This window comes from Lepeophtheirus salmonis, chromosome 1 (assembly GCF_016086655.4).
Source record: "Lepeophtheirus salmonis chromosome 1, UVic_Lsal_1.4, whole genome shotgun sequence".
NCBI classification, from domain to species: domain Eukaryota; kingdom Metazoa; phylum Arthropoda; class Copepoda; order Siphonostomatoida; family Caligidae; genus Lepeophtheirus; species Lepeophtheirus salmonis.
Genome location: NC_052131.2, coordinates 43,203,798 through 43,229,451, shown reverse-complemented (window position 1 = coordinate 43,229,451; position 25,654 = coordinate 43,203,798). Strand labels below are relative to the sequence as shown.

General features: G+C 32.0%; 1 protein-coding gene across 1 annotated transcript; it reads left to right on the top strand.

Annotated features, from left to right (window-relative positions):
• The first annotated feature begins 73 nt into the window (after positions 1-73).
• On the top strand, positions 74-7,377 carry LOC121129733 (uncharacterized). Its single transcript, XM_071893377.1, has 4 exons — positions 74-313; positions 1,073-1,327; positions 3,153-3,447; positions 5,155-7,377. Exons 3-4 carry the CDS (start codon positions 3,414-3,416, stop codon positions 7,221-7,223), a joined length of 2,103 nt encoding a protein of 700 aa, XP_071749478.1. The 5' UTR covers positions 74-313; positions 1,073-1,327; positions 3,153-3,413; the 3' UTR covers positions 7,224-7,377.
• Positions 7,378-25,654: the final 18,277 nt, after the last annotated feature.

Genomic DNA, 25,654 nt, shown 5'->3' with positions numbered 1-25,654 from the left:
ACTTTGATTGTATATCGCAACCTTTTCTCCGAAAAAAAAAGAACAACAACATCAGAAAAAAAGGCCTAAAATCAGTTGGAAGTTAGGCATGTTGTTTACTTAAATTCGTTTGTAAACAAAGCAACAGAGAAGTACGCCGTCTAGTGGCTAAATAATTCAACTCTCGACAAGGATCATATTGTTTAATATACAATATAAGACATCAAACGCGCGTTGATTTTTAATTTTTTTCTTGGATTTCCTTACCCATTATCGCAAATGTGAGACTCGATCCCCCAAGTGTTTGTGCAAAAAATGAGCTAAATTGTAAGTGGTCTAAAAGCACCATTTATTTTATTGAGCCAATTAATACATACAAAATCTCAATTTTCTAGTTTTTTACTCAAAACTAGTCATGTTTGGTATCAAATTATAGCTGTTGAGTAATTTGTTTAGACAAATATATATATTTATATATTAGACTGTACCAAAATGACAAAAGTTGGGAATTTGGTATCGCTTGATAAGAAAATAACCATGAAATGTCCAAAAAATGGTTCTTCATGGATGTGTTATGATTAGAAAATCTGTAAAATATCGAAAAAAAAGGACATTTGGTGTTGTTTAATTAAAATTATTAATTTTAATAGTTATTTTTACAAGTATTATAGATAAAACATATATTTTGCAACAATATTTTTACAATCTTTCTCTAGCTTGACTCATGGTATGAGTATTTTAATTCCAAACATCTTGTCAATAAATATATATTCACTTTTGGTATTGCGTATAACGTGCAGTTACTTTGATATTTGATTTGTTTTACAGGTTTTCTAATCAATAAGTGTCCATGAAGGACCATTCTTTTGGACATTTAATGGTTATTTTCTTATTTAGAGGAATAAATGTAAATAAAAAATATCCGGCGATACCAAATTCTAACTTTTTTCATTTCGGTACATCACTGATATATACATATATCAGTGATGTACCTCGCTAACCCAAAAATGTAAAGATTATTTTGTTGACCGCTGTCGATATTTTTGCTTCTTTTCTCCTAATCAGTGTTTTGAACGTTCATTGGTTGAATTAGTTCATGTTTAGAGGTCTGCAGGAGCTAGTTAAGATGCATATAATAATTTTTGGTGTCTCTGATGCGAAACAAACGATGGTGTCCCTGTAAATTGTAATAGTGGAAGGGCAGATGAATACAATGATATAGAAGATTACTCCCGAATAAATCCTCAGGGTTACTCTCTGGTTTTCATGAGCTCACTCACACGTAACTACTCAATACAGTCATCCTTATATCAATTCATATTCCCTCCTCAAAGATGACAGATTAATAGTAAGAGTTTTAGAATTTTTTTTTTTTTTTCATATGTTGGGATTTAAACTTTAAACCAAGTTTGCAAAACGAGAGCGTTAACTTGAGAAGATTCAATGGTTATTATTTTATATACATAAATATGTATTATGTTTTTTTCCAAGAATACGACCAAAGGCCAAAAAGTATATAAAGCCCAATGCTGGTCAAACAGCAACCTCTGAGTTTTAATCAGAACCTGATCAAACCTATGGTATGAACGCAAAGGTCATACCATGCTTCAGAGGAGCATGGGATATTGACATATTGCTGAATAAAAGAGAAGGATGCAGTTCAGGGTTAAGAACAGGGACCAAGAGATGAGCTCTAACACTAACAGCAAACTAGACAAAGACTGCAAGGCCGCCGTCACCTTCTAAAGAGATTCTTTGGATGAAAGTGGGATGTTACGTGATTCCGCATACACATCTATGGGCATAAATGACTTCCTAAAAAATAACTCGAACCAAAGACATAGAGAGGAAAGATTGAAGACGAACCCTCCCAGGGAGCTACTTTCATGCCCTTTCCGATTGTCATCTCAGAGTCTGACTGGCTTAAAATGGTGGTAAAATTTAAGAAACTCGTGCTCTCCTATCCTCTGGAGATTCAATGTATATTTAAATTATATACAGATGCTTCAACGTCCGGGTTTGACATCTCTTTTTCAGACGTGAGGTTTGAGCAAGGACAATGTTTGTCGGAGGCCATAAAATTACACCTCAATATGCCTAAAGGCATAACTTTTGACCAAATTATTTACAAATTTGCCATTTTTGAAGAATACAATCCTATACCTACAGAGATTAAATCAGGAGTGTTAAAGGCCCTTCTTCAGGTATTGATAAGCTGCATTGAAATTCAAAACATCTTTTATAATTTTAAGTTCCCAATTCCTTCGTATCTCCTAAGGTAAGTGAATTTGGAACTCTGTATTTCCTTAAAGTGATCCACTCGCTCAATTTTATATATATATCTTTTAAATCTTCGTTTTCGGTACCAAAGTTTTCCCATGGGTTTTAATAAGTGCTGTACACGAACTATCCTTTACAGGCTACATATAAAGATTTTTTTGAGGGAAAATTGACCTCAAATGCGCTCTTATATCAGGAGCCTGCAATACAAGATGTGACCGCATAATGTTTAATATAAATTCCAAATAAATATAGTAGATATGATGAACAAGATGCGCAATTTAATCAAAACTAAAGGAACACGGCGTTAATAGTCAACCACTTTAGAACTAAACTAAAAGTATCATTGGAGACTGATGCGTTTTACATCTTGTGCATATTAGGGGTATTCTTTATGAGACAATCCTCGTATAGGGGGTTCATTCTTCTTTTGGAGGGAGATGATAACACACACAACTGATTAAATAATGAACATAAATGAAAAAAGGGCTCACACATCAACCATTTTCCTTTTTCTAATCGCTTTGTTTTTCCTTTACACACGCCCCCTCCTCAGTATTAACATAGGTTTCGCTCACGCTCACTCTTCATGCTATACAAAAGTCACATTCCTATGTTATGAGTTAAGTCAACAAATAAATTATTATTTAATTAATCAACAGCATCATATACATTGAATCCTATATAGAATTCCAATATAGGAAATTGATCCCATCTCTGACCCATGCAATTTTATGCATCATGCATCTATGTACATAAATAAGTACGTATACAACATGATCAAAGCGAAATGTAATAAAGTTATATATGCGCATAAAATCTGTTTGTACAATATACACATACCTAACCATTTTCTGCTGAGTAAATCAAAGGTGTTTTTTTTCTTTTAATAGGCAAAAGTTAGTTGTAAATAAATATCTTCGATATGAGATCCTTGGAATGGATTCTTTTCTATCTCATTTCTTCTCTATTTGTGACGATTTATTGTGAGGAGGTTGTTTTTACAAAGAATGAGTCGATTGGAAGTGAGATTTTGGATTACATTAAAACAATCTCTCAATTCAAGCCTCTTAAATGTAAAACAATTGTTCCCGATACTCAAAATCAAGATTTTGATTCCAAACCCTGGATAAGGAGTGGAAAATGTAGGGAGAATGAACAGTGGACTCCGTTTGAATTTACAGGAAGGTTTTTATAAGTTTACAATATATATATTAATCTGTTTCATTCCTGCTTTTCCTTTGTTTTCCTTGCTTATCATCTCTCTTATTTATTAATTTTGTCAATAAGTTTCCCTATCGTTTTATTGGAGAAAAATACAAAAACTAAACAACAGGAAAACAATGAAATTTCTCAAATATGTCTAATAATATTATACATATTATATTTGTGTGAACACGTTACCTGGCTAACACAAAAATATAACCTGTATTTTGTTGTCAGTTGTTGATTTTTTGCCTCCTTTTCTCATACTCAATGTTCTAAATAATGTTGACTATTTGATTTAGAATTAACACATTTTCAGCTCTAAATAATTTTTAACGGTAAATACAGAAGAATAGTTGCGATTACACCTCCAAGAACGACCCCCCCCCATTATTTTACCCCTATTACAATAGAGACATCACTAAACAAGAGCGTCCATAGGATTTTTTTTTTGGAAAAAAATCCAAAAATGATTTTATTTTAAAAATCCAAAGTTATTCTCAAAAAAAAAAAAAAAACTTTTTGGAAACAATTTCAAAAATAAAATCCCAAATATTTTGGAAAAAATTTCAAAAATCCATAGCTATTCTAAAAAAAATTAAAAAATCCAGAGCTATTCACAAAAAATTAAATTTTTGGGGGAAAAAAAAAATCAAAAATCTCCATCTGTGCACAAAAAATTAAAGTATTATTTTTTTTGGAAATAAAATCAAATGTTAAAATGTTAGAAAAAAAATCAATTATTAAATTAAAAAAAAAAAAAACAATTCAAAAATCCATAGCTATTTTAAAGAAATTAAACTTTTTGGAAAAAATCGCGAAAATTTAACATGAAATATAAAATTTTTTCTAAATTTTATTTTTGAAAAATCCACAGTTATGTAAAAAAGATTTACTAGTAAATTTTGTGGAAAAAAATTTCACTAATTAAATTTTTTGGGAAAAAAACTGGGGCAATTAAATTATATTTTTTGAAAAAAGTTTGAAATATTTAATTTATTGTTAAAAGCAAAAAAAGTTCCTGAATAGGGGGGCAGGTAGAGACTAGAGACTCGGGGTGTGAAATGTTAGGGATTAAATTGAATGGAGGCAGTCTTCAGGAAGGAGGGAGAAGAGTCATTATAGAGTAATAATTATTACGTTTTTTGATTAAAAAATTCAAAAGAAACATCAATTTAAACCAAAAATAAACAATAACAAAGTATAAACCTAATTTAATTGTATATTAAGGCGAAATATCCTTGAGGCAATGTACCTTTAGGACAAATGTCCTAAGGCAAATAGTTTAAGGCACTTTCCTTAAGACATTAAAAAACGATTGTTTCATTTTTTTTAATTTTCTCTTTCATTTTGCTCTTAGACTACTCTAAAAAATCGCCCTTGTTCGGACCCCAAAGACGTCTTCTACCACAGGAGATGAAAGCCAACTTGTAGCTGTTGTATTTATTAAGTATAAGGCACGCAGTTTCATTAATTAAAACTACATGCCCTTGACTAAATAAATACAACAACTACAATTTTTCTTTCATGTCCTGGGGTAGAAAATGTCTTTGGTTTTGGCCAAGAATAGAGAAAAAGTAAAATAAAAGAGAGATTCATATAATACCTTGTTACTTGCCCTGATATATTAACATACCATATAAATACTACTTTACGTCATAATTATGTGTCCTTCGTCATAATTAGGAGACATCAATGAGTTACATCAGCTCTCGGGTCCAGGGAAACTATACACCTTTCAAAAAACGGATTCTTTTCTTCACCGAGGGAATTTCAGTACTTGTATTGAGACTCCAAAAAACTTTGAGGATGGAGAGATAATTAAATCCATTGTGGGAACATTTGTGAATGGAACGATTCATGGAAATGCAAAAGTTACTTTCCTTGGTGGTAACACAAACATACTCACATTCAACTTTGGGGTTCCTCATGGATTGAACAGGGTTTTTAACTCAAATAAATCACTTCTACTGGTGGAAATCCTCTCTAAGGGATCTCCCATTGGAAATGCATGGATAAATTATAATGAAAAGATTTATCTCTATGATTATCGACATAGCAACGATACTCTCAGGGATAAAAAAATAGATACTTATCACACTATTGTCTTCAATCCCCGGGACTCTACATTTCTTGGAGGAACATATCCTCGATTCTTAGATAATTTATACAATGTATATACTCCTAAATTCCTTAATTTCCATGGAAAATCCGATGATTGCGTAAAGATTCTGGATTGGAAAAAGAGTGAACCACATAAAGAGCTCATTTACTCATTGGAAAACTCTAAAATAATTCCTGACACGCCTTCCGATGATTTTTTCTCAGATTCTTCCAGTCTTTCACCACCTGAGCGACTCATAAAGTTTAAAAAATATTTGCTTGTCAACAAAACGATATTTGGACATCTGTATCAAAAGTTTATGTCTCCTGTTGATGAGGACATTAAAGTGCCTCTTTTAACAGATATTAAAGGAGTGAAAGGACACAAGGCCTATGAAGGTGTTTTAAGAGGAGAAAAAGTGATGTTTACACATCATAGAGGACTTTTGGATGAAAATAACCTTTTACATGGCAATACTTGGCTCAAAATATCCTCGGAGAATCAATCGAGGGACCTCATTTTCAACACAACCATTTCTTATCTTGCTCTTCAGTTCCGACACGGCCAAATATTGGATGAAATGATATGCATTGGTTTCGAGGACGGAAGATTCGGCTATGCTAAACTGGTTTCCCAAACCCTTCATGGTTCACTCCTCATTCATGGAGCTGTCCCCGTACTTCCGATAAAGCATGTGAAAAAACACATAATTCAAGACACTGGCTCGGTTATTTTACACTACGAGAATGGAAGAAACACGGGACCATTTTGGATTGGAATGTTTGGACTTGGAGCCCTGACAGGATCACTTAATGAGAGTGGGTATGTGAGTGGAGAGAGCATTGCTTACTTATATCCAGATATGGAGACTTCTTACATCGGAAAGTTTGAGGATAAGATAATGAAGGAGGCCTATCTTGGAGACGTGAGTGATGTGTCCTTCGATTCTGGACCGATTCCTCTTTTAAAATTCAAGATGTCATCTGAAATGGAGGGAGAACCTTTTTACTATGAGCCACCCACAAATGGAAGCATTGGAGCAGGTCCATACGTCTTGGATCCCTATGATCAAAAGCGTGTCTATCTAAGTGATGCAGGGGAATTCGGTGAGGGGGTTCATGTTAAAAAGGATATGGCGGTGGGTGAGGTTGCGTGTCTCTATAACTATCATATTTATTATCCAGAGGATCGGGCTTTTCACTCTAAATCATGCACTCAAAACCTCACCAAGAGTGATGATGAACGTCGACACTGCATAAAATATTCTCTCGCTATTCAATATTTAGATGCTGCGATGAACATTCCGCCAGAAAAGGATATTCCAGGAATGTTTTTACCCACCCTAGGCATGAAGCTGAATCACAAGTTTTACGATAGCCATGCCTCCTTTTTAGACTTTGAGTCTCCTCGTTGGGGTATTGTGTCCTCAATAGGCCTTTATTTCAAATCCATCAAAAAGGGAGAACAGCTATTTGTAGACTATGGATATAGTTCTCCGGGAGCCTTTCCAGCTGATTTCCCTTGGTTTTGGGAGTTGAAGAACAAGGTTGATCAGGAAATAAAGGAAAAGGAGAAATTAGAACAGTCAAAGGCACTCAAGAAGTTGAAGAAAAGGAAGAAAAAGAAAAATCAAGGAGTCCAAGATCCAAAATAGTTTTGTTACATTTTTAATATTATATAAATACAGATTTGATTATATCCAAATACCCATATCATATCATCTAATGTAATTGATTAATTGTAATTTTATTATTATGGGTCCTACCTATGGCACGCCGTACTTCACTATCATTAAAAAGTAAAATGTATTTTGTTGTGAGCTGTCAATTTTATTATCTATTTTCCCTTTTGAATGTTCTGCAATCTGAACCTTGATTGGTTGAGTTCAAAATAGTTCTTGGAGGGCGGTTCCTACCCAAAATAAAAATGTACACTTTGGTTTGTTGTCAGCTGGGGATGTTTCTGCTTCTTTTCCTCCTATCAATGTTCTGAATATTCGTTTTTATTAAGATCTGAATAATGCTGAACAACTATTAAAGCATAATTGTTAAGAATGGGGGTAAAATCGACCAATTTTACGTCTTTTTGGAAGAGAGAAAGAGGTGCAATAAAAGTAAATGAGGTAGAATATATGTAGAGAGTTTTCATATGACGACCTTCTTGGGAAATGAAATAATCCTTTTAAATGCGGCAAAACTTTTTGATATATCATGAAACTTTCCAAATTTATGTTCCAGGAACTTTTCATATACATTTTAGGGACAAAATTTATTTTTTATTATTCCCTAGCAATGGAAAAAATAGTGATCGATGTCCTTCCGTATTTTAGGATATTAAAATGGGAATGATGACTAACTGAAGAATATTTAAATTTTACTGTCTATCTCTCTAACGTCTAACATTATATGTATATATCATATGCAACTCACGTATGTTTGCATGTATGCAGCGATATCTCCACTTTGAAACAACATTTTAAGTTGAAATTTCCTGTACTGACGTGGTTTGGCATGGAAATTATGCACATTCAATTAGATTTCGATTTAACATTATTAAAAATAATACTGTTTTTAGGGATTGTAAAGCATTCTAATATTCCGTTTATATATTTATTTTTTGGTTATATCCGGATAAATACATTTAATAATAATAAAAAAATAAGGGAACTTTAATTCCCATTCATCAACAGAACTCTCCTTGGGAGCAATCGACTACGGATTATCCATAGGTAAGCCTATCACAATAGCTTGAATGATAAGTTAATTTAGTAATTATTTTGACAGGCCTACACACAGGTGACTCCTCCAACAGTGCCTACACCCAAACTTATGGGGCTTGGATGCAGGACCTTCTCAATTTAGGCAAAGAAAAAGCTCCACGTGATGAAGAGGGGCTGGTAGACATCACAAATATCAGTAGAGCTATTTCCAAGGAGGAAAAATTCATAGGTAGAGTCTTTCCCAGTTTGGAAAATATGTTCAAGGATACAGAATGACTGCTTGATATGTCCATACTAGTAACCAAAGAATGTTGTGGTAAATTGTGTGGACCAGAAGATTCTTGACCAGGCTGCCTGACCCTGACTCAAGGTACCAGAACGTGGATACTGCAATGGGGGACGAGGAGTCTTATTTCCCAGTGGAACTTCTACACTCACTATACCCTTCAAGATTTCCCTCACACAGTTTTTTCTCTCAAGGAAGGAGCTCAATAATGTTGCTCAGGAACTTGGATACTCCAAAGGTCCTCAAAAGGACAAGACTGGTAATGAAGGGAATGATGCCACACTTGACTAGGGCCATTATTCTGATAACTAGGCTAAAGGTAAGAAGGTGCTGATTCAGAGAATACCAGTGTTTTGCTATATCTATCAACAAATTACAGGAGCAAACACTCAAAATGGCTGGGCTACATCTGCATGATCCCTGATTCTCAGATGGCCAACTGTACATAGCCTGCTTAAGAGTGGGAAGTAAAAAAACTTTTTGTATTGTACCAACCACACGGAAAGTGGTTGGTACAATACAGTGCTGGTTTCCAAGAAACAAAGATGTGTATCATACGACCAAGAATACAAATATTATAAGCTTAAAGAATACAAACAATCAAATTGCCCTAATTAATTAATTTTTTGGTCTCAAATTTGAACCAAACTAACGTCGGGTAACTTATGTTCGATATAAATATATCGAACCCTAATAATAATATGTTTTTAGATCGCTATAGATTCTTTATGTACATAGTGACTTAAGTGTAGTCAATAAATATTCTATACACTTGAACAGGAAAATATATTTTATTTTTCTCTTATTATTCAACTTTTCTCGTCCTGACTCGATCCAAAACAAAATTGAACGTAAAAATATTGCAATTTCATAGGAATTTTTAGTCTCTATTCTTTATCCCCCCCCCCCCTTCTATTGTCGTGTTTATTCTATAAACATTCATATACAGATATTATTACATATATGAGGTGGTAACTTGGACTTGAGGCCCTATTTTGAAGACTCGTTGAAAACTCATAACTTGACTTGTACTCATAAGTATGAAATTACAATTTTTCACTGGATAAACAAAACTCTTTGAAAGGGGTTTTTCTGATCATGTTTGTAAAGTACATTTTTCAACACAAATCTTCTTTCTTGTTTTTATAGTTATTCCTCTAGCAATCATTACATATATTAACTCCTCCTCCTAGATTTAGATCTAACTTTTAACGTAATCTCTAATGCTTTGTAATTTATTAGTTTAGGATCCGTATGAAGAAAAAACTAAGTTTACGATTAGAAAATGGAAAATCGGTTGATATGTTTCCTCTTTCTCCTTTTTTGTTCATTATTTGATAGGTCATCGTGGCGGCGTTTCCCTCTGAAAGAAGAATTATCTCCTATCTTTGGTGCAAGTTGTTTTAAAAATGCATAGTAAATATATATGAATTTAAATATAATTATAATATTTTCCCTTCAGTAACGCTATTTTAAATGTAGAAGCTTCTCTTCTATATAGGATTAATTCATTTTCTATCCCACAATTATATAAGATGTACTTGATATTAACAAGGTCCTTAATTCAGTAATACCATATGTCTTGCTCTCGCCTTCTTTTCACACTCTTACATCCATCTCTAGGGATACCCAGGCTTGGTATTAAAGTTGATGTTAAACAAATCGGCTGCGTATTATCTCATGAAATTAAAGGATAGAATATGAAAAATATGATGGTTTGCTGAACATATTGACCTAACAAATATATACTAGTCACTCAGACAGTAAAACAATAATTTAACAACGTGAGTTGAAAATTTATAGACCCCTTTCATTCATCAAAATCAAAACCCAAACTTGTCATCCTACATGGGAAAGTACCATAATATGCAGTGCCTTTTGTATCCACTTTGCTGACCTCCTGTACTCTCTCTCTGCTACTTCTACAGTCTAGTCTACATCGATGTACTCATCCCTTTCGCCATATGCTCCTAAAATATCCTTCTCATGTGAAGCATAATGTGTCTCAATTTTGAAAATGAAGAAGACTATATTGGAGCTCTCTCTTTTGAAAAGGTTTATATCATGCGTTTTTAATTAAGTCTATTCATCTTCAGAAACTATCAATGAGTTTACTCCTCCACGACAATAATCAAATGTTAAGTAACAATTGCATCAGTCCACACCTCCCAGTTTCAGGGGATCTTCAAATAAAGGACTAAGCAGCACTATTACAGCCACTAATCAATTGGAGGAGGATTTCGACCAAGATGCCAAGGACGACTGAATTGACAGTTGGGAAGAGTATGATGACTTTATAAATGTGTATAATTAAAATCCCTCCCATTCTCCCTATGACAAATGGGACTGGAACTACGAAGGAATGGCTTATGTTGCCGTTTTCTTGATTGGAAGTTCAAAACAACCCATTCTCTTAGAGGGACTTACACTTGAAAGATCAATGATAAATAGTCAACCCAAACACATTGGATTTTTTCATCTTTCCGGAGGTGCCTTAATTGCTACCTCAGAGTTATTCTTTGCAGATGTCAATAAGTTCAAAGAGGTATTTTGTGACATGAACTAGGAAAAAGTTCAGAAAAACCCTTGAGTGTTGGAGAGACTGGCCCAACCTCTAACCTTCAAGTTTGAAGTCAAATATACCCTAGAAATTATCATGTGTTACATGAATTTGAATCAAAGTGCTGAAAATTAAATTGAATAGCAAGAAGGAAATTATGAGTTTAAAACAGCTTGGACTTTTATCCAATTAATCAAAAACTCCGATAACTAACAAACAAAAACATAATACACTTACATGTAAAATGTGTCTACATGTCTTTACAATATGCAAAAAAATATATGCCAAATTATTGTTCACACACAGCGGCTGTACCATTATTTATTTTAAATAGTTTATAGATATGACTTTGATTTGATTTTGAAATCATGCTCCTACCGAACTTGACCTCTGTATAAAATGGTGTTCTATCTATGTTATTTCTGATCTGAACATTTTAAATTAGAGAGTTGTCTTCATACAAATTTCTACAGCCCAGTTTACAAGTAACATATCTTACATTTGGAGTTAGTATCCTTATAATCTTAGAGTAAAATACAAATACGAACCAGTGCTGTCCATATAATGGGCCTGGATACTTCTGTCAAATTATAAAAGTCGTGAGCGACACAACTGTACCATCTACTACCATTACCTCCTTCTATAGAACGGTCCCTGGTATATCCCATGGTTATGGGAGCTGGGCAGCAAGTTTTGATAAATTAATACTTTGAGATTAGAAAAGGAAAAACGGTTGTTGCGTTTGCTCTGTTTTCTTATTTTTTCATTCTTTACCAAATCATTCTTATAAATAATCTATAGTTTGTCGCCTACCTTTGTAAAATATAGTTAATATTATTAGTAAAATCCCTAAAAAAATTATCTTTACTTCTAGATGGAAATTAATATATGAAATTTGGAGCTACCTACCGAAAGACTACATAATATTTTGTCAAATATGTTGACGTAAGTACTCCTATGTATCAAACGACACTTAATGGTCTCGTTCCACATCAATAATATGAACGTATAAGAACCACATCTGACTCATAATGATTCTGAATACTCTTACTTTAACAACAACCTCTTAAAGGTGCTTGTTTAATATAATATAGCATTTTTTCATAGTGGAAACTCCCATTGAGATTAAGGAAGTAATTTCCAAAATCAAAGGGAAAATTGGAGATAAGATATTTTTATAGCTGTTGATGAGACAAAAACAACCGGGAACCATCAATGACAATTATATTGATGGGTCCTTTAAATGAGTTCTTACCAAATTCCATTATCTCTAACACCTATCGTCACACGTTGGGAAACTTAGTTAAAACCAGTTGATTATTATTTAAATAACTTTGAAGTGATCAGGTAATATTTAAAAAAAAAACATCATCAGTCGTTAGAGCTAAGGATATAATAAATAATCAGTTTATTTATGAAGGATGATCAATAATTCATAATAATCTCAACACAATTACCGAGGCCACTAATGCTTTAGAAGGGAAATTTAATTTACTTATAAACTTGAGTATTGTTGAACATTTGAACGTCGATATCTAGGTAGAGCCATTCAAACCCAAATTAAATAGATATAAGTAATCCATGGGATTCATATAGGGTGAGTAAAAGGGCCGGCTGTGTGGGTGTCAAAATGACACCTTATCTACATCAAATTAGTTTTGGGTCTGGTAGGCATTGTGAGAGGGGCCAAGTCTTGTAGAATCAGGAACTAGACACCATTGCTCACAACTTTCATCCAGGGTATCAATTGGTCAGACATGGGTATGCTTCATGGATGCAAACATGTTGATATGTAATTTATATAAGATGAGTCATTTTAAATACTAAAACTTACTTTTCTTTGCTATCTTTACGAATGAACTACAAGAAGAAGAATGAGGATTTACATGGAATTTGAAATATTTTATTTTTAAACATAATTAGTACATTTATTTCTTTATAAAGTGTCTCATTATATTTTGTATAGTTTTTATTTGTCTCTGGATAATTTGTTGAATCCATTTATAATATTTTACACTAATAACTTTAATTTGGTAACTTTTACTTGTTATTTTTAATTTGTTTGACTTTCTGTGTATCACCACTATAAAATTTCTAATTAATATTTTTTGTAAAAGTTATCGTTTTTTATTCTTTTTTATTTTAACCATACTTATTTAACTTAATATCACAAATATCTACAATAATATAATATTGTACTACATGTCTGCCCGTCCGCAGATTATCAAGTTCATTTTATCATTCTTAGTATGTGCATAATTAGATAACTCGTAATTCAGGGAAAGAACAGGTTTAGCGAGTAAGTGCATAATAACATAATTTGTAATTAAATGTTAACAAAAAAATCAAAACAACATATTTTTGTATTTTTTATTTCATATCAATTATGTAATTTTAGCTGTATAGTGCAATGATAACAAAATTATCTTAATTAGTATTTATATATCCCGAGTAATTGCAATTTTTCGTTGCAGAAAATTAAAAACTTTTCTCGTAAACCTCTCCCCTTGTTTATGAGCAACTTGTGTATGCTTCATCTATTTGAACACTAGTTGGGGCTGCAAATTTGAAAATGACGTCACAAATCATAATATTATTAATAATAATAAATAAACTTAATGAATAAATAAAAATTTTAGAAATCTATATTAATACTTTATTTATGTAGTTTAATAATTATTAATTCAGTTATAATCTCTATTTCCAAAGAAGTAAATACTAAATTATCGCATAACCATTAAATATTTATATATATTCTTGCAAATTTTACACTTTTTGTTATGATGTCTTCTCTTAGTATATAGTACCATCCATTGAATCTCTTAATCGACATGATATATTGTCCACAGTAGCACTCAAAGATTTGTTTTTTATTGTTGAAAAGATACCTATAAGTTCTTCAGCGTCCAAGTTGTGGCACATTGGCCACGTAATTTTTTCCTTCAATCTTACAGATAAGTTATCAATGTCTAATTCAAAATACTTACTTTTTATATTGCCTGTCTAAAAAAACTATTGTGGAAGAAATGAAAGCTTTCATCATTAATTTTTATTCTTTGAAGTTTACGAAACGTGTTCTCCGTAATTAATGGTTCTCCAAAGAAATCATAATTTGATTTAGAAATCGATGTAGGATCTAATAAACTCTTTTCTAATTGTTCGACAACTTCTTTAACTATTTGAATCACATCAAGATAGTTCAATTGATTATCATATAAGTTGTAAAATTTCTTCATCCATTTCCACGTCAGAAGATTTCCCAGCACAGCAAAGTTGGATTAAGCAAGTAGGGTTATTAAAATCTTCATAAATGGAATGTTCCAGTCTTTCGGACTTTGCCTTATATTTTGATACTAAAATTTCTAAGTCTGTGTTTTTCTTTTGGTGTGAAGAAAGTGCGACAAATATTTTATTGAATGCTTGAGGGACACTTTGAGAAAGAGAAGTCTGAGGGTCATTTAAGTTCGAGGTATACGGGGAAGGATTTATAGGTTCAAAAGCGTTAAACGACCAAAGGAACAGTTTATTACATTCATCTAAGAATCATGCCATCATATTTTTATCCGAAAGTTTCTTGAATTTTTTTATAAATCCTTAAGACAATCCGTTTAACAGGAAAGTAAAACAAAAGATCTTTTGATATTCCATATCTTGAATTGCAAATTTCCTTCAACTTTCGTGAAGATTTGATTGCATTGTAGTTTCCGGATGTTACATAGAAATAAAGAATGTGTCCATTTGTGAGATACTGGCTTTAATCTGGAAATGAGTTAAAATACTGATAAATAAACGTTTTGGCGATTCCATTCTTTCGAATAGCACTTTCAGGCATTTACCTCTTCTTAGAAGGAGACATCGTTCAATTATATCAATGCCTTTGGAATAAACGGGAAAAAATCAAATTAATTCAACTTCAATAATTATGACCCTAGTTTGAGGACGACCTGAGGGTCAATAACCAGTATAAAGTATGTTGAAATTTGGTCAGATAATAGATAAACCCCTACTACTTACGTAAGATGTATTAAAAAAACCTAAAAGTTAACTGGAGAGACTCGGGAGTCGAAACATAAAAGCTATCGTGACAAGAATTTGAAGGCACTACTTTAAATGACGAAATAATGTAGTTATATCTCACGGAATTGAATATTTTTTTGGGCAGTGATGTGGCTGAGATCTTAATGTAAATGCTAAACTCAATAAGTATAATACACTTTTTCGAAACTTTGCCAAAAAAAAGTATTCAAATCAAATAATGTTTAATCATTCAATAATCAAACATTCGTTGAGGAACCGGTTTGAAAATTAATCATAAGGTTGAGCTACATAATTCCCTTGTGAAAAATGATCGGTAGCGCCCTCTACTTTGTGAATATACTTAATATATATAAAATAATGCCGATTTTTTTTTCTCTGGAAGGGCGAGTCATTTAAGGGGGCTTATTCTATGCCACAAACACTCCTTTTTAGCTCAAGGTGACTACATAAGGGGTTGAATTATAAATAAAAAAGTGACTGGCGTCTTAAAAGGAAACTGTACGAGTAATGATGTTTTGAAATTTATTCAAAATCAAAAAAGTTATGGGCAAAAAAGAAATCGGTGATAATTGCAGTTTCGTTTTTTCCATATGCAAAAAAAATGAAATTCCAATTGAATATTGCATTTGTAGATAAAATAAACATTGTAGAAATTTGTCTGGAGGTTCGTTTGCCCATAAATATGACACATAAAAATAGATTTTTAAGTGAAATATATGTCCTTTTTTGCATTTTTTTTCATCGTAGTAATCAGACAGATAGATAACTTTGTAGTGTTACTTTAGATTATAAGTAAAGCAGGGCTGTTTGGTCAAATAAATTACTGTTTTGAGATTAGAAAAGGAAAACAGTTGGTCTAATTTCTCAAAAAAGGTTCAAATATGTTATGTTTTTGCTCAAACACCTTAATAGGTCCTTCAAATGTTATACTCTATGAATGAAACACATATTTCCAATTTAAAAACCTAATTTTTTGAGGTTTTACCGAAAGTATCTGGAGTTATTGAGAAGTCTATGTATCCTTTTAAGTCCGTCTATGGAATACATAACAGGGTCCATGGATACTTTTTTCTTATTTATTCACTTTTTCTCGAATTATTCTTCTGCTAACATCCCCTCAAAGAATATATTGTTCGCCGAGTACATACCTTTGAGTCTTTACAATAAAATTGGTGAAGTACCAAAAAAAAATTCTCCCTATGCCTAGATTGAAATTAATGGAGGTCATGAAATTTGGAGCTATCTACCCGACGACAAAAAAACATTTTGTCGAATATGCCGATGTAAGTACTCTCACAGCCCCCTATCCAGAGTCAAACGACACTTAATGCCCTCTTCCACACATTAAGAATATGAATGTATACAAACAACATTTGAATCATGATGATTCTGACAACTTTAACACCGACCTCTTAAAGATCCTAGTTTCCTGTAATATACCTTTTTTAGCCGTGGAGAACTCAATTTTCTCGAAGTTTATGAAGAAATATGCCGATAGAACCGTCTCTTAGTAGAATTACTCTACATAGATTAATGACGGTTATCAATAAGGATTTAATCACCACAATTAAAGAGAAAATGGGAGATAAGGATATTTTCATAGCTGTTGATGAGACTAAAGACAACTGGGAACGATCAATGACAGCTATATGGACGGGTCCTTGGGATGGCCGTTTCTTGGGTAGTCCTTATCTTATCACTATGATCAACATAAAAGTTGCTAATTCCATTAATGTTGCAAATTTTGTCTGAACATATTAATTTACTTTTTCTTTTCTTAGCTTTACAAATTACTTAGATGACGAAAAATGAGGTTTCTACATGGAATTTGAAGTATGATAGGAAAAAGACGGATTTTATTTCTACACATAATTAGTATACTTTTTTCTATATAACAATGTCTCATTATCTTTGTATATTAATAATTTACATTTGTCCCTAATAATTCGTTGAATCAATTTGTAATATATAATTTTAATAACTTCAATTTCGTATCCTTTGTCCCTAATAATTTGTTGAATCCATTTGTAATATTAAGTGTCGTTTGTTATTATTCATTTGTTTCCCTTTCTGTGTATAGCTACTATTAAAATTTCTAATTAATATTTTTCATTATAATTAATCGTTTTTAATTTGTGTTTTTATTTTACCCACACTCTTTAACTTAATATTGCAAATATACGTTATAATACATTAGTATTTAAATTTACTAGTAATTAATTTAAAAGAAAAAAAACATTTATTGCTACACTTCATATAAAACATAGAATCAGTACGGGCACATGTAAGTAAAAATAACTTTAACTTTTGGTGCCCTCGCAATAGTTTTCCGGATTAGGTATCCAACTGCAGTCCGTCCTGAAGGTGTATCCTGTCTCCGATATCCGAATTCATTGAAAAACTAGAGAGGGTGGAGACAGAATGTCTAAATTTACTAGTAATTTAATGCTACGGGTTAAGTGACAATCATAGGTTTTTGACTATATCATATTAGCGACTTTTATTAATATTTTTTAATAAATCTATAATATAGAAATTTGGAAGTTTTTTCATGATTTTCAAGAAGTAAATCAGATATTCCTGAATTTGAAAATTTCCACTACTTTTTATATTCACTCTTCTAGTGTAATATGAAATATAGAAGATTCTCACTTTTATACCAGTATCACCTGATATTCTACTCTCCAAAACTCTAACTTTTAATCAATAGTCCCATATGTCTCGCTCTTGCTTTTCATACACACACTTGCTCGATACCCAGCCCTAATTACAAGTAATACAATTCAGTGTTACTTTACTAACATAAAATTAACTAGTGCTAAGTAGTTGACACGAAAAAAATAATTATAGTTGTATTTTGTTGCCAAATGTCGATTTTTCTTCTCGTTTTCCTATTATGAGTGTTCTGGACATTGATTGATGGAATTAAAATTCTTTTTTTCTTAAAGCTGTGAACAAGTCCTGGTAATGATTGTATAATCATCCCACATTTTGGGAAGAATTGGTCAATTATTACTTAGGGACTCAAGCGGAGACTCAGCAGCAGGAGAGCATTTTAATGTTTTTCATACCTTAAAATTGTCTACCGGAATATATTCCTATTCTAAATGCCTTGAGGGCGCTCTATTTATTGAGCATAAATCTTAATAGAATAATTTAGTATACCTAATTAGCTCATAACTATTATGTATTATTGTGTTCATGTCTAGTAGATCTAGACAGGATCTATCTCCCTGTTTTACTTGTGGTTTTATATGGATACTTTTATGTGTACCTCGATTTTTATATTCAGTGTGTATAATGAACTCATTTAATATAGTCCTTGATTCACCTTTAAAACCTTCGTATTTTACCCTTTCACAACTCCATAGTGCGTTCCCTAAATCAAGTAGTTAAACACAACACGTGGCAACGAAGGTGCTCAAACTCCTACCTAGCTTGAGCTTCACTGAGCGCATTGATGCATGCATGAGTATGTAACTTGTGGATGTATGCCGGTCCCTGGTTAAGATATGGAGATAAGTGAGTTGTTAAGAAAGAAATATAATGTCATATTTGAAGACACCGTTTCTCATATGTAACATATAAAGGCTATAGTTCACTTTAGCGAGAGCAGAGGGAGACTTAGTAGAGTAGAGTCTTCTGAGTGGGTGTCACCACCTATAGTCACTGTATTGGAACCAAATGGTAAAGTCCAGATATGCACTGATTTTACACACAGGATATCACCTATCATGAGTGTTGTGTCGATCCTTATTTAGGACTGAGGACTACGTTTCAGCACGCTGCGGTCCCACTTTCGGTCCTTAAAGAAGGTAAAATTGATCCCTTCGGACGGCAATGAGTGTGTTTTTCCTCTTTTTTAATTATTCCATTACATAATATAATAAAGTGTTTAACTAATTAATAATATAATATGTTCATATTATAATTTAAAAAATCATATTTTTTGGAAAATATGTATGTCCAATAATCTTAATACATATTCCATAAAATCTTATTTGACTTAATAATCCATATATATGTTTATGAAAAATTCCAAGGACTGACAGTTAGACAGTTTTTGAGACCGATAGGACTAGTCCTAATACTAAATCAGGACCGGTACAACACTACATATCATTGATAAATATTTGCACCTCCTTCCTCACCCTGAAGAGGTGTTTGCTGATCTTACCGGATCCAGTTATTTCTCCAAGCTGGACTTTGCTCATTGCTATGAGTAATATCCATTGGACGACGAGTCCAAGAAGTTTCTGGTTATTAACACACCATTGGGACTGTTCCAGTACAATCTTCTTCTGTACGGGCTTGCTTCTGCCCTAGCAATTGTACAGGTACCCCAGGAGAAGCTGTTTGAAGGAATCTCTGGTATTAAGATCTACATCGTCTTCTACAAATCGAGGGAGGAACACCTGAAGACGTTGGAAGAAGTTTATTGTTTATTGACAAGGTTGGTACTCGTCTCGAGCCTGAGAAGTGTAGGATCATGAAGCACAAATTAACGTATTTGGGCCTGAAGGTGTTGAAGCAAGGCAGGTCCTAGGATCTGGAACTTATTCGCTCCGGCATAAAATTCCCGTACCCTCTTCATACACAGAAGTCAAACATTTTCTGGGTATCGTCCAATATCATGGTTACTTTGTTCATAATCTCTGCAGATGCGGCTCCACTTCATGAATAAATAAAAATTGGTGCGATTATTGGGGGAACAATGGAGATGCAAGTAAGCTTCACCCATATTAAAAATTCAATCTCTAGTGCAGTGGTTTTTAAAGTACCTGTCGCGACCCAATACTGAATCCCTTGCAAATTTAAAATATAAAAATGTTTTTTTGTTAGTTTTAAAATAATATTGTACAATAAAATTAAAGTCGAACGAATTACTTATTTACGGTAAAACTTATTTGTTTGCAGAGTTTCATCGCACTACACGTGATCATAGCGTAGCATTTTCACATGTAACTTATCACACCTATCGACGAAACGCTACTGTATTCTGAATCCAAGCACTATCTGTTTGTTGTTGCTGGGTAATTGATTAAGAATCGATCGTTTTGTTATCAGAAAAGGATGTTCGGAACCAAATCCATCTACGTCAAATACAAGTGTAAGTACACAGCCCGAAACAGGAAGTTCTAGTTCTAGTACTGTCAAATTGACGTCTGAACCACCAAGTAAAAATTAAAATAAATAATGGACGCGACAATATAATGATTCCAAATATAATGAATGCAAATCAGGATCCTAATCCCCAGTGTGTTGTGTTCAGCAAGGTGCTTGCTAACAAAAGTTTGAAACCGTCAAAACTGAAAATACATTTAGAAACGAAATACAGGGGAGGAAACTAGTGATAAGAATATCGAGTGTTTTCAACGGAAGCAACGTGAGTTAAAGTTATTGGCTCAAGTTCTTAATCACTCAACTACCTTGAATGACAAGTCACAACTGGCTTCAATTTTAGTTGCATACCGTGTGGCAAAAGAGAAAATGTCTAATACAGTGGCTGAAAAACTTATTCTTCCAGCATCTCTGGATATGTTGCGAACCATTTTCGATGACAAGTCTGCAGAAAAATTGAGAAGCATTCCTCTCAGTGAATATGTGACAGCGCAGAACATTTGGATGGCCAGCTTATTACTCGGTTACAGTCAGCCAAGGATTTTACTATCCAACTTAACGAGGGTACTTATTTTTCAAAAATTGTGCAACACTGTTAGTTTATGTGAGGTATGTGTGGTAATATGACTTTATGGAAGATTTTCTGTGTTGTTTGACTTTACCTACGAATACAACAGGAGCACATATATTTGGAGCGGTGGAAGACTGCATGGTTGGAAAATACAATTGAATTGGGCTAATTGCAAAGGAATAGCAAGTGATGGTGGAGCAAATATGACAGGTAGAAATAGATGAGTTGTGACAATAATATCTGAGGCAGCTGGTAATGATGTTGTTAGGGCTCACTGTTTCATTTACCGTGAAACTTTGGTATCCACGGGTGTTTCCCTTGAAATGGGAGAAATGGGAGTGAAGCACATTCTGTTACTCTTTCAAACTGAAGTACGGTGGCTGTCGAGGGGAAGAGTACTAACAAGGGTGTACGAACTCAGGAATGAGATTCACATTTTTCTGGTAGAGAAACAGTCTAACTTGGCAAATTTGTGTAACGATGCCAATTGGTAAAGAAAGTTGTCATATATCTCGCTTACATTTTCTCAAACTAAATTTGAAGTTACAAAGAAGATACCATTATTCCGACACTTCGAGCATATACCAGTATTTCAAAAGTCGCTAGTACTGTGGCAAACACTACTAAAAAGTAATCGTCCCAGCTACAACATGAACATATAGTTATACTGTTACAACACACTGAGGAGAACAGCATCAGTCAAGAAAAAGTGAATGACATTAAAAGTGTCATAGAGTTACCTTTTGCTGCACTGGCGACAGTTTTAGTCGCTACAGACGGGTTTGAAAATCTGAAACAAAAGCTTTGGGTGAAAGATCCTTTTGCTTTCAAAATCCTCAATCAATAATGGAGCTAAATTTGATGCCTGAGCAAGAAAACGAGTTGCTGCAACTCACTTGTGATATCACACTGAAAACTAGCCACAAGTTATCATACTTCTCATCGTTTTAGATCAGTGTTTTAAAAGAATATCCACTTTTCAATAAGATTAATGTTCTATTGTTGCTGCCATTCACATCAGCCTACATGGGCGAACCGGGATTTTTGACATTGACAACGTTAAAAACAAAATAAAGAAACCGACTCAACAGTGCACCTGACATGCAATTAGCACTATTATCCTGTGATCCAGATTGGAGTGAGATCATGAACAGCAGGCAGGCCCACCCGTCACATTAGGTAAGTAAAACTTATCGGATCATTTAAAAAAAAAAAAATAATCAAATTGAAAAAATGTTATACAAGTAACGTCAATGTCAAATTTTAATTATTACTTAAAGTAAAGCTGTTAAAGCTAGCATGTATCAATTGCCCAGCCAATATTTTTATTTTATGAAAACTTATTAAAAAATATTATTGTTTTGGGTCGCAGGGTTAAGTGTTTTTTCTCCACTGTGTCGCGAGAAAAAAAAGTTTGAAAACCACTGCTCTAATGTACCTATCCGTTTTCACTATGATCCGTCTCGTCCATTGTTCTTATGGACAGATACTTCCCCTTTTGGATTGGGAGCCATCTTTTGCGTCGAGAAAATTAACATCAGCTGAATCCCCCCCAAAAAATTAATTTTTGTGAATAGCTATGTATTGTGAATTTTTTTCTCCAAAAAATGTAATACTTGACATTTTCTTCAAAAAAGTTTATATTTGAAATATTATTTTTGAAATGTTTTTCCTAAAAAAATAATTTTTTGTGAAAAAAAAGAAAAATAATCCTACGGACGCCTCTGGAAATTAGTTGAAAATTTGGCATCGGTGAATTTCTTATAATTATATAACTGTATCTGGGACACCGTCGAGTTGTTTGATGAAGAAGAGGAAAAGGATCCTGATGGAAATTAAGTTTTTATTAATAGGGTCCTTGTGGGGGGTTTTATTTTTATAGAATTATATATTGTATTATTATTAGTGATTGGACAATTAACCCAAATCGGAAAATTGTTTTTTTTTTTTCTGAAATCGGAATCGGCATTGGGAAAATAATGTTCAATTTTCGATTCCGATTATTATTTATTATTGCTATTTCACAATTTATTATTTTTCTAAGGTATGATAAAAAAAAAGAGCCGTTTTCTACCAAATTAAGGATTTTTTTGTTTTTTACTGAAAATTTAATATTTGAAATTTAGTTCAATTTTTCATTTTTTTCCCCACAAAAATTTAAATCTTCTAATTTTTTCCACAAAATTTAATTCAAACTTTGAATAACTATGAATTTATTTTATACTTTTAAGAACAGCTTGAGATATTTGAAATTTGTTTTCAAAAAAAAAATTATACTTGAAATTTTTTTCCCATCGGCATCAGGGATTTTTATGAAATCGTCCCATCACTAATTATTAGTAAGTAAATTGATTATTTAATTAAAAGGAAATAATATTTAATTTTTCATCTTTTAGCACAATATCTTATAGAAATTATATTTTTTGTTCAAGGTATTTTTTATTCAAAATTGAGAAAGGTTGAGAGAGTCAAGTCAGAATAAAGAATTCATCTTGAGAATTGGAGTAGGTATGTTTTTGTGTGTGTATGTAATTGGACTCATAAATTTATTTTTCAAGATATTGGAAAGTTCACACTCAACTTCCCCCCTTCTCCCTTTCAACTCTCTTTGATGATAATGATAATCACTTAAAATAACAAAAGAATTCAAGCGAATAATAATTATAAATTAATTATAATAAATTTTTTCTCCTTTCAACAATAAAGGTTTTTTAGATAAATTTGTTGAAGGTGTGTCTAGTTCAATTGGGGTTCTTACCGTCTTTAACATGTACATATATTGAATGTATACATAATAGGGGCTTCTGCAGGATTATATATATATACCATATTTTTTTTGAGGGTGGTTTTTGGTTTTTGGATTTTTTGAAAAAAAAAAAAAATTAAATTTCAAATATCCACAGCTATTCACAAAAAATTAAATTATTTTGGAAAGATATATAGCTATTCCCAGAAAAATAAATTTTCTGCAAATTTTTTGGAATTTTTTTCCAAAGTTGATTTGATAATATTTTGAGTTGGCTTGATTTGTATAACTAAGCCTCATCAAATTACTTGAATTTATTGGCACTCCTGTACCTAACTTTTCTAAACTCAATGTCAATTTCTAATGAGTTTTTTCTCATCTCTGTGGAGGCAGACTGGAGATATACCCCGGTTCCACAACGAATTGCAGCATCAGTCTGTTAATAGAAAGAGGGTATAAGTACATGCAAACTGGGCATGTAAGGCACAAAGTAAAAACTAAAAGTATTTTATTGAATATAAATTGAATAATAAATTTCCGGCCAATTTAATTTTATTTGAATAGCTACGGATTTTTAATTTTTTTGGAAAAAAAAATTTAAATTGGAATTTAATATTTGAATTTTTTCCCAAAATATTTTTTTTCTTTGAATAGCTTTAGATTTTTTAATCTTCCTTGTATTAATATGGATTTTTAATTAAAAAAAAAAAATTAATGTTTAGTGTTTTTTATATCTTTATTTAGACAGAAAATAATTTATAAAAAATTAGAATTATCTAGAAAAATTTATGGTGAAGATGCATTTACAAAAATATCATTAAACATTATAGTCTAAAATTTCTTCACCAGATTAAGGCCTTCAAATATAAAATATTCATATATCTAAATTAAAAACATTAGCATTTAAAATCAATAAAATACAAACATAAAATATTCATACCAAATTTACTTTTAAACCAACCACTACCTCATTTTTTTTTTTTTTTTTTTTTTGCTCATTTTAAAAAGTTTGAGTATCTTCTGCAATGTCCAAAAAATGTATTGCTGATTTGGATTTTTCAAATTTTTTCCCTAAAAGTTTAATTTTCTAAAAATAGCAATAGATTTTTCCAAATTTTTTATGAAAACAATATATTTCCAAAAAAAATTCCAAAGGATTTTATTTTTGAAATTTTCTTCTAAAAATTTAATTTTTTGTGAATAGCTAAGAGTTTTTTCGAAAAAATTTAATATTTAATTTAAAGTTTTAGAATTTTCTTCAAATAAAATTAATTTTCTGTGAAAAGCTGTGGATTTTTAATTTTTTTTATCAAAAAAAAATAATTTTTGATAATATTTATGGATTTCTAAACTTTTTTTCCAAAAAATTAAATAATTAAAATTCAATTTTTGATTTAAAAAAATATAAATTAATAAATGGCAGTTGTCTCATGTGTGGCTACTTAACTCGGTTCGACTTATCTCAAGTTGACACAATACTAATTATACTTAGCATAAATATAGATCCTTACTGGAAGTAGTCTTTTAGTAAAGGTCACCATTGAGATACATATTTAAAACAACTGAAAACTGGAAGAAAAGGGTATATTTTTATTTTATTATATTTTGCAATCTCTAATAAAAACAAAAAATAAAGAACAGAAAAAAGTCTTAAAATCAGATGCTATTAAGCCAATTATGTCCATCTATGGAATCATCATTTGATTTTAACTGTTGGTAAATGTTAATAGCTCAAAAAGAGCTAATTTGAATGTAACCAATCACCCCTCAAAAATAAGAGGGATATAAATCTACAGTTGACAACAAAATACATAAGTCATTTTGTTGTTAGTGAGTAGGGAGATTAATGTTGTTTAAATTGCCGTAAGAGAAAAATTTTAAAGAAGATTATTTATATGTTAGTAAGAGATGGATATTAATACTCTGATTAATTACCAGCCGTAGCACTTGGCATTGTTAGGAGAAAACTAACTTTGTTTTATTAATATATAAGATAATTATTCAATCAATCATCACTATCAGTATTACTATAGGTTTTTCATGG

What these genes read in the sequence shown, in the direction of transcription:
- LOC121129733 (XM_071893377.1), top strand. Translation starts at nt 3,414, where the DNA reads ATGAACAGTGGACTCCGTTTGAATTTACAGGAAG. An exon ending in CCGTTTGAATTTACAGGAAG is followed by an intron (nt 3,448 to 5,154) that starts GTTTTTATAAGT and finishes CATAATTAGGAG; the next exon opens with ACATCAATGAGTTACATCAG.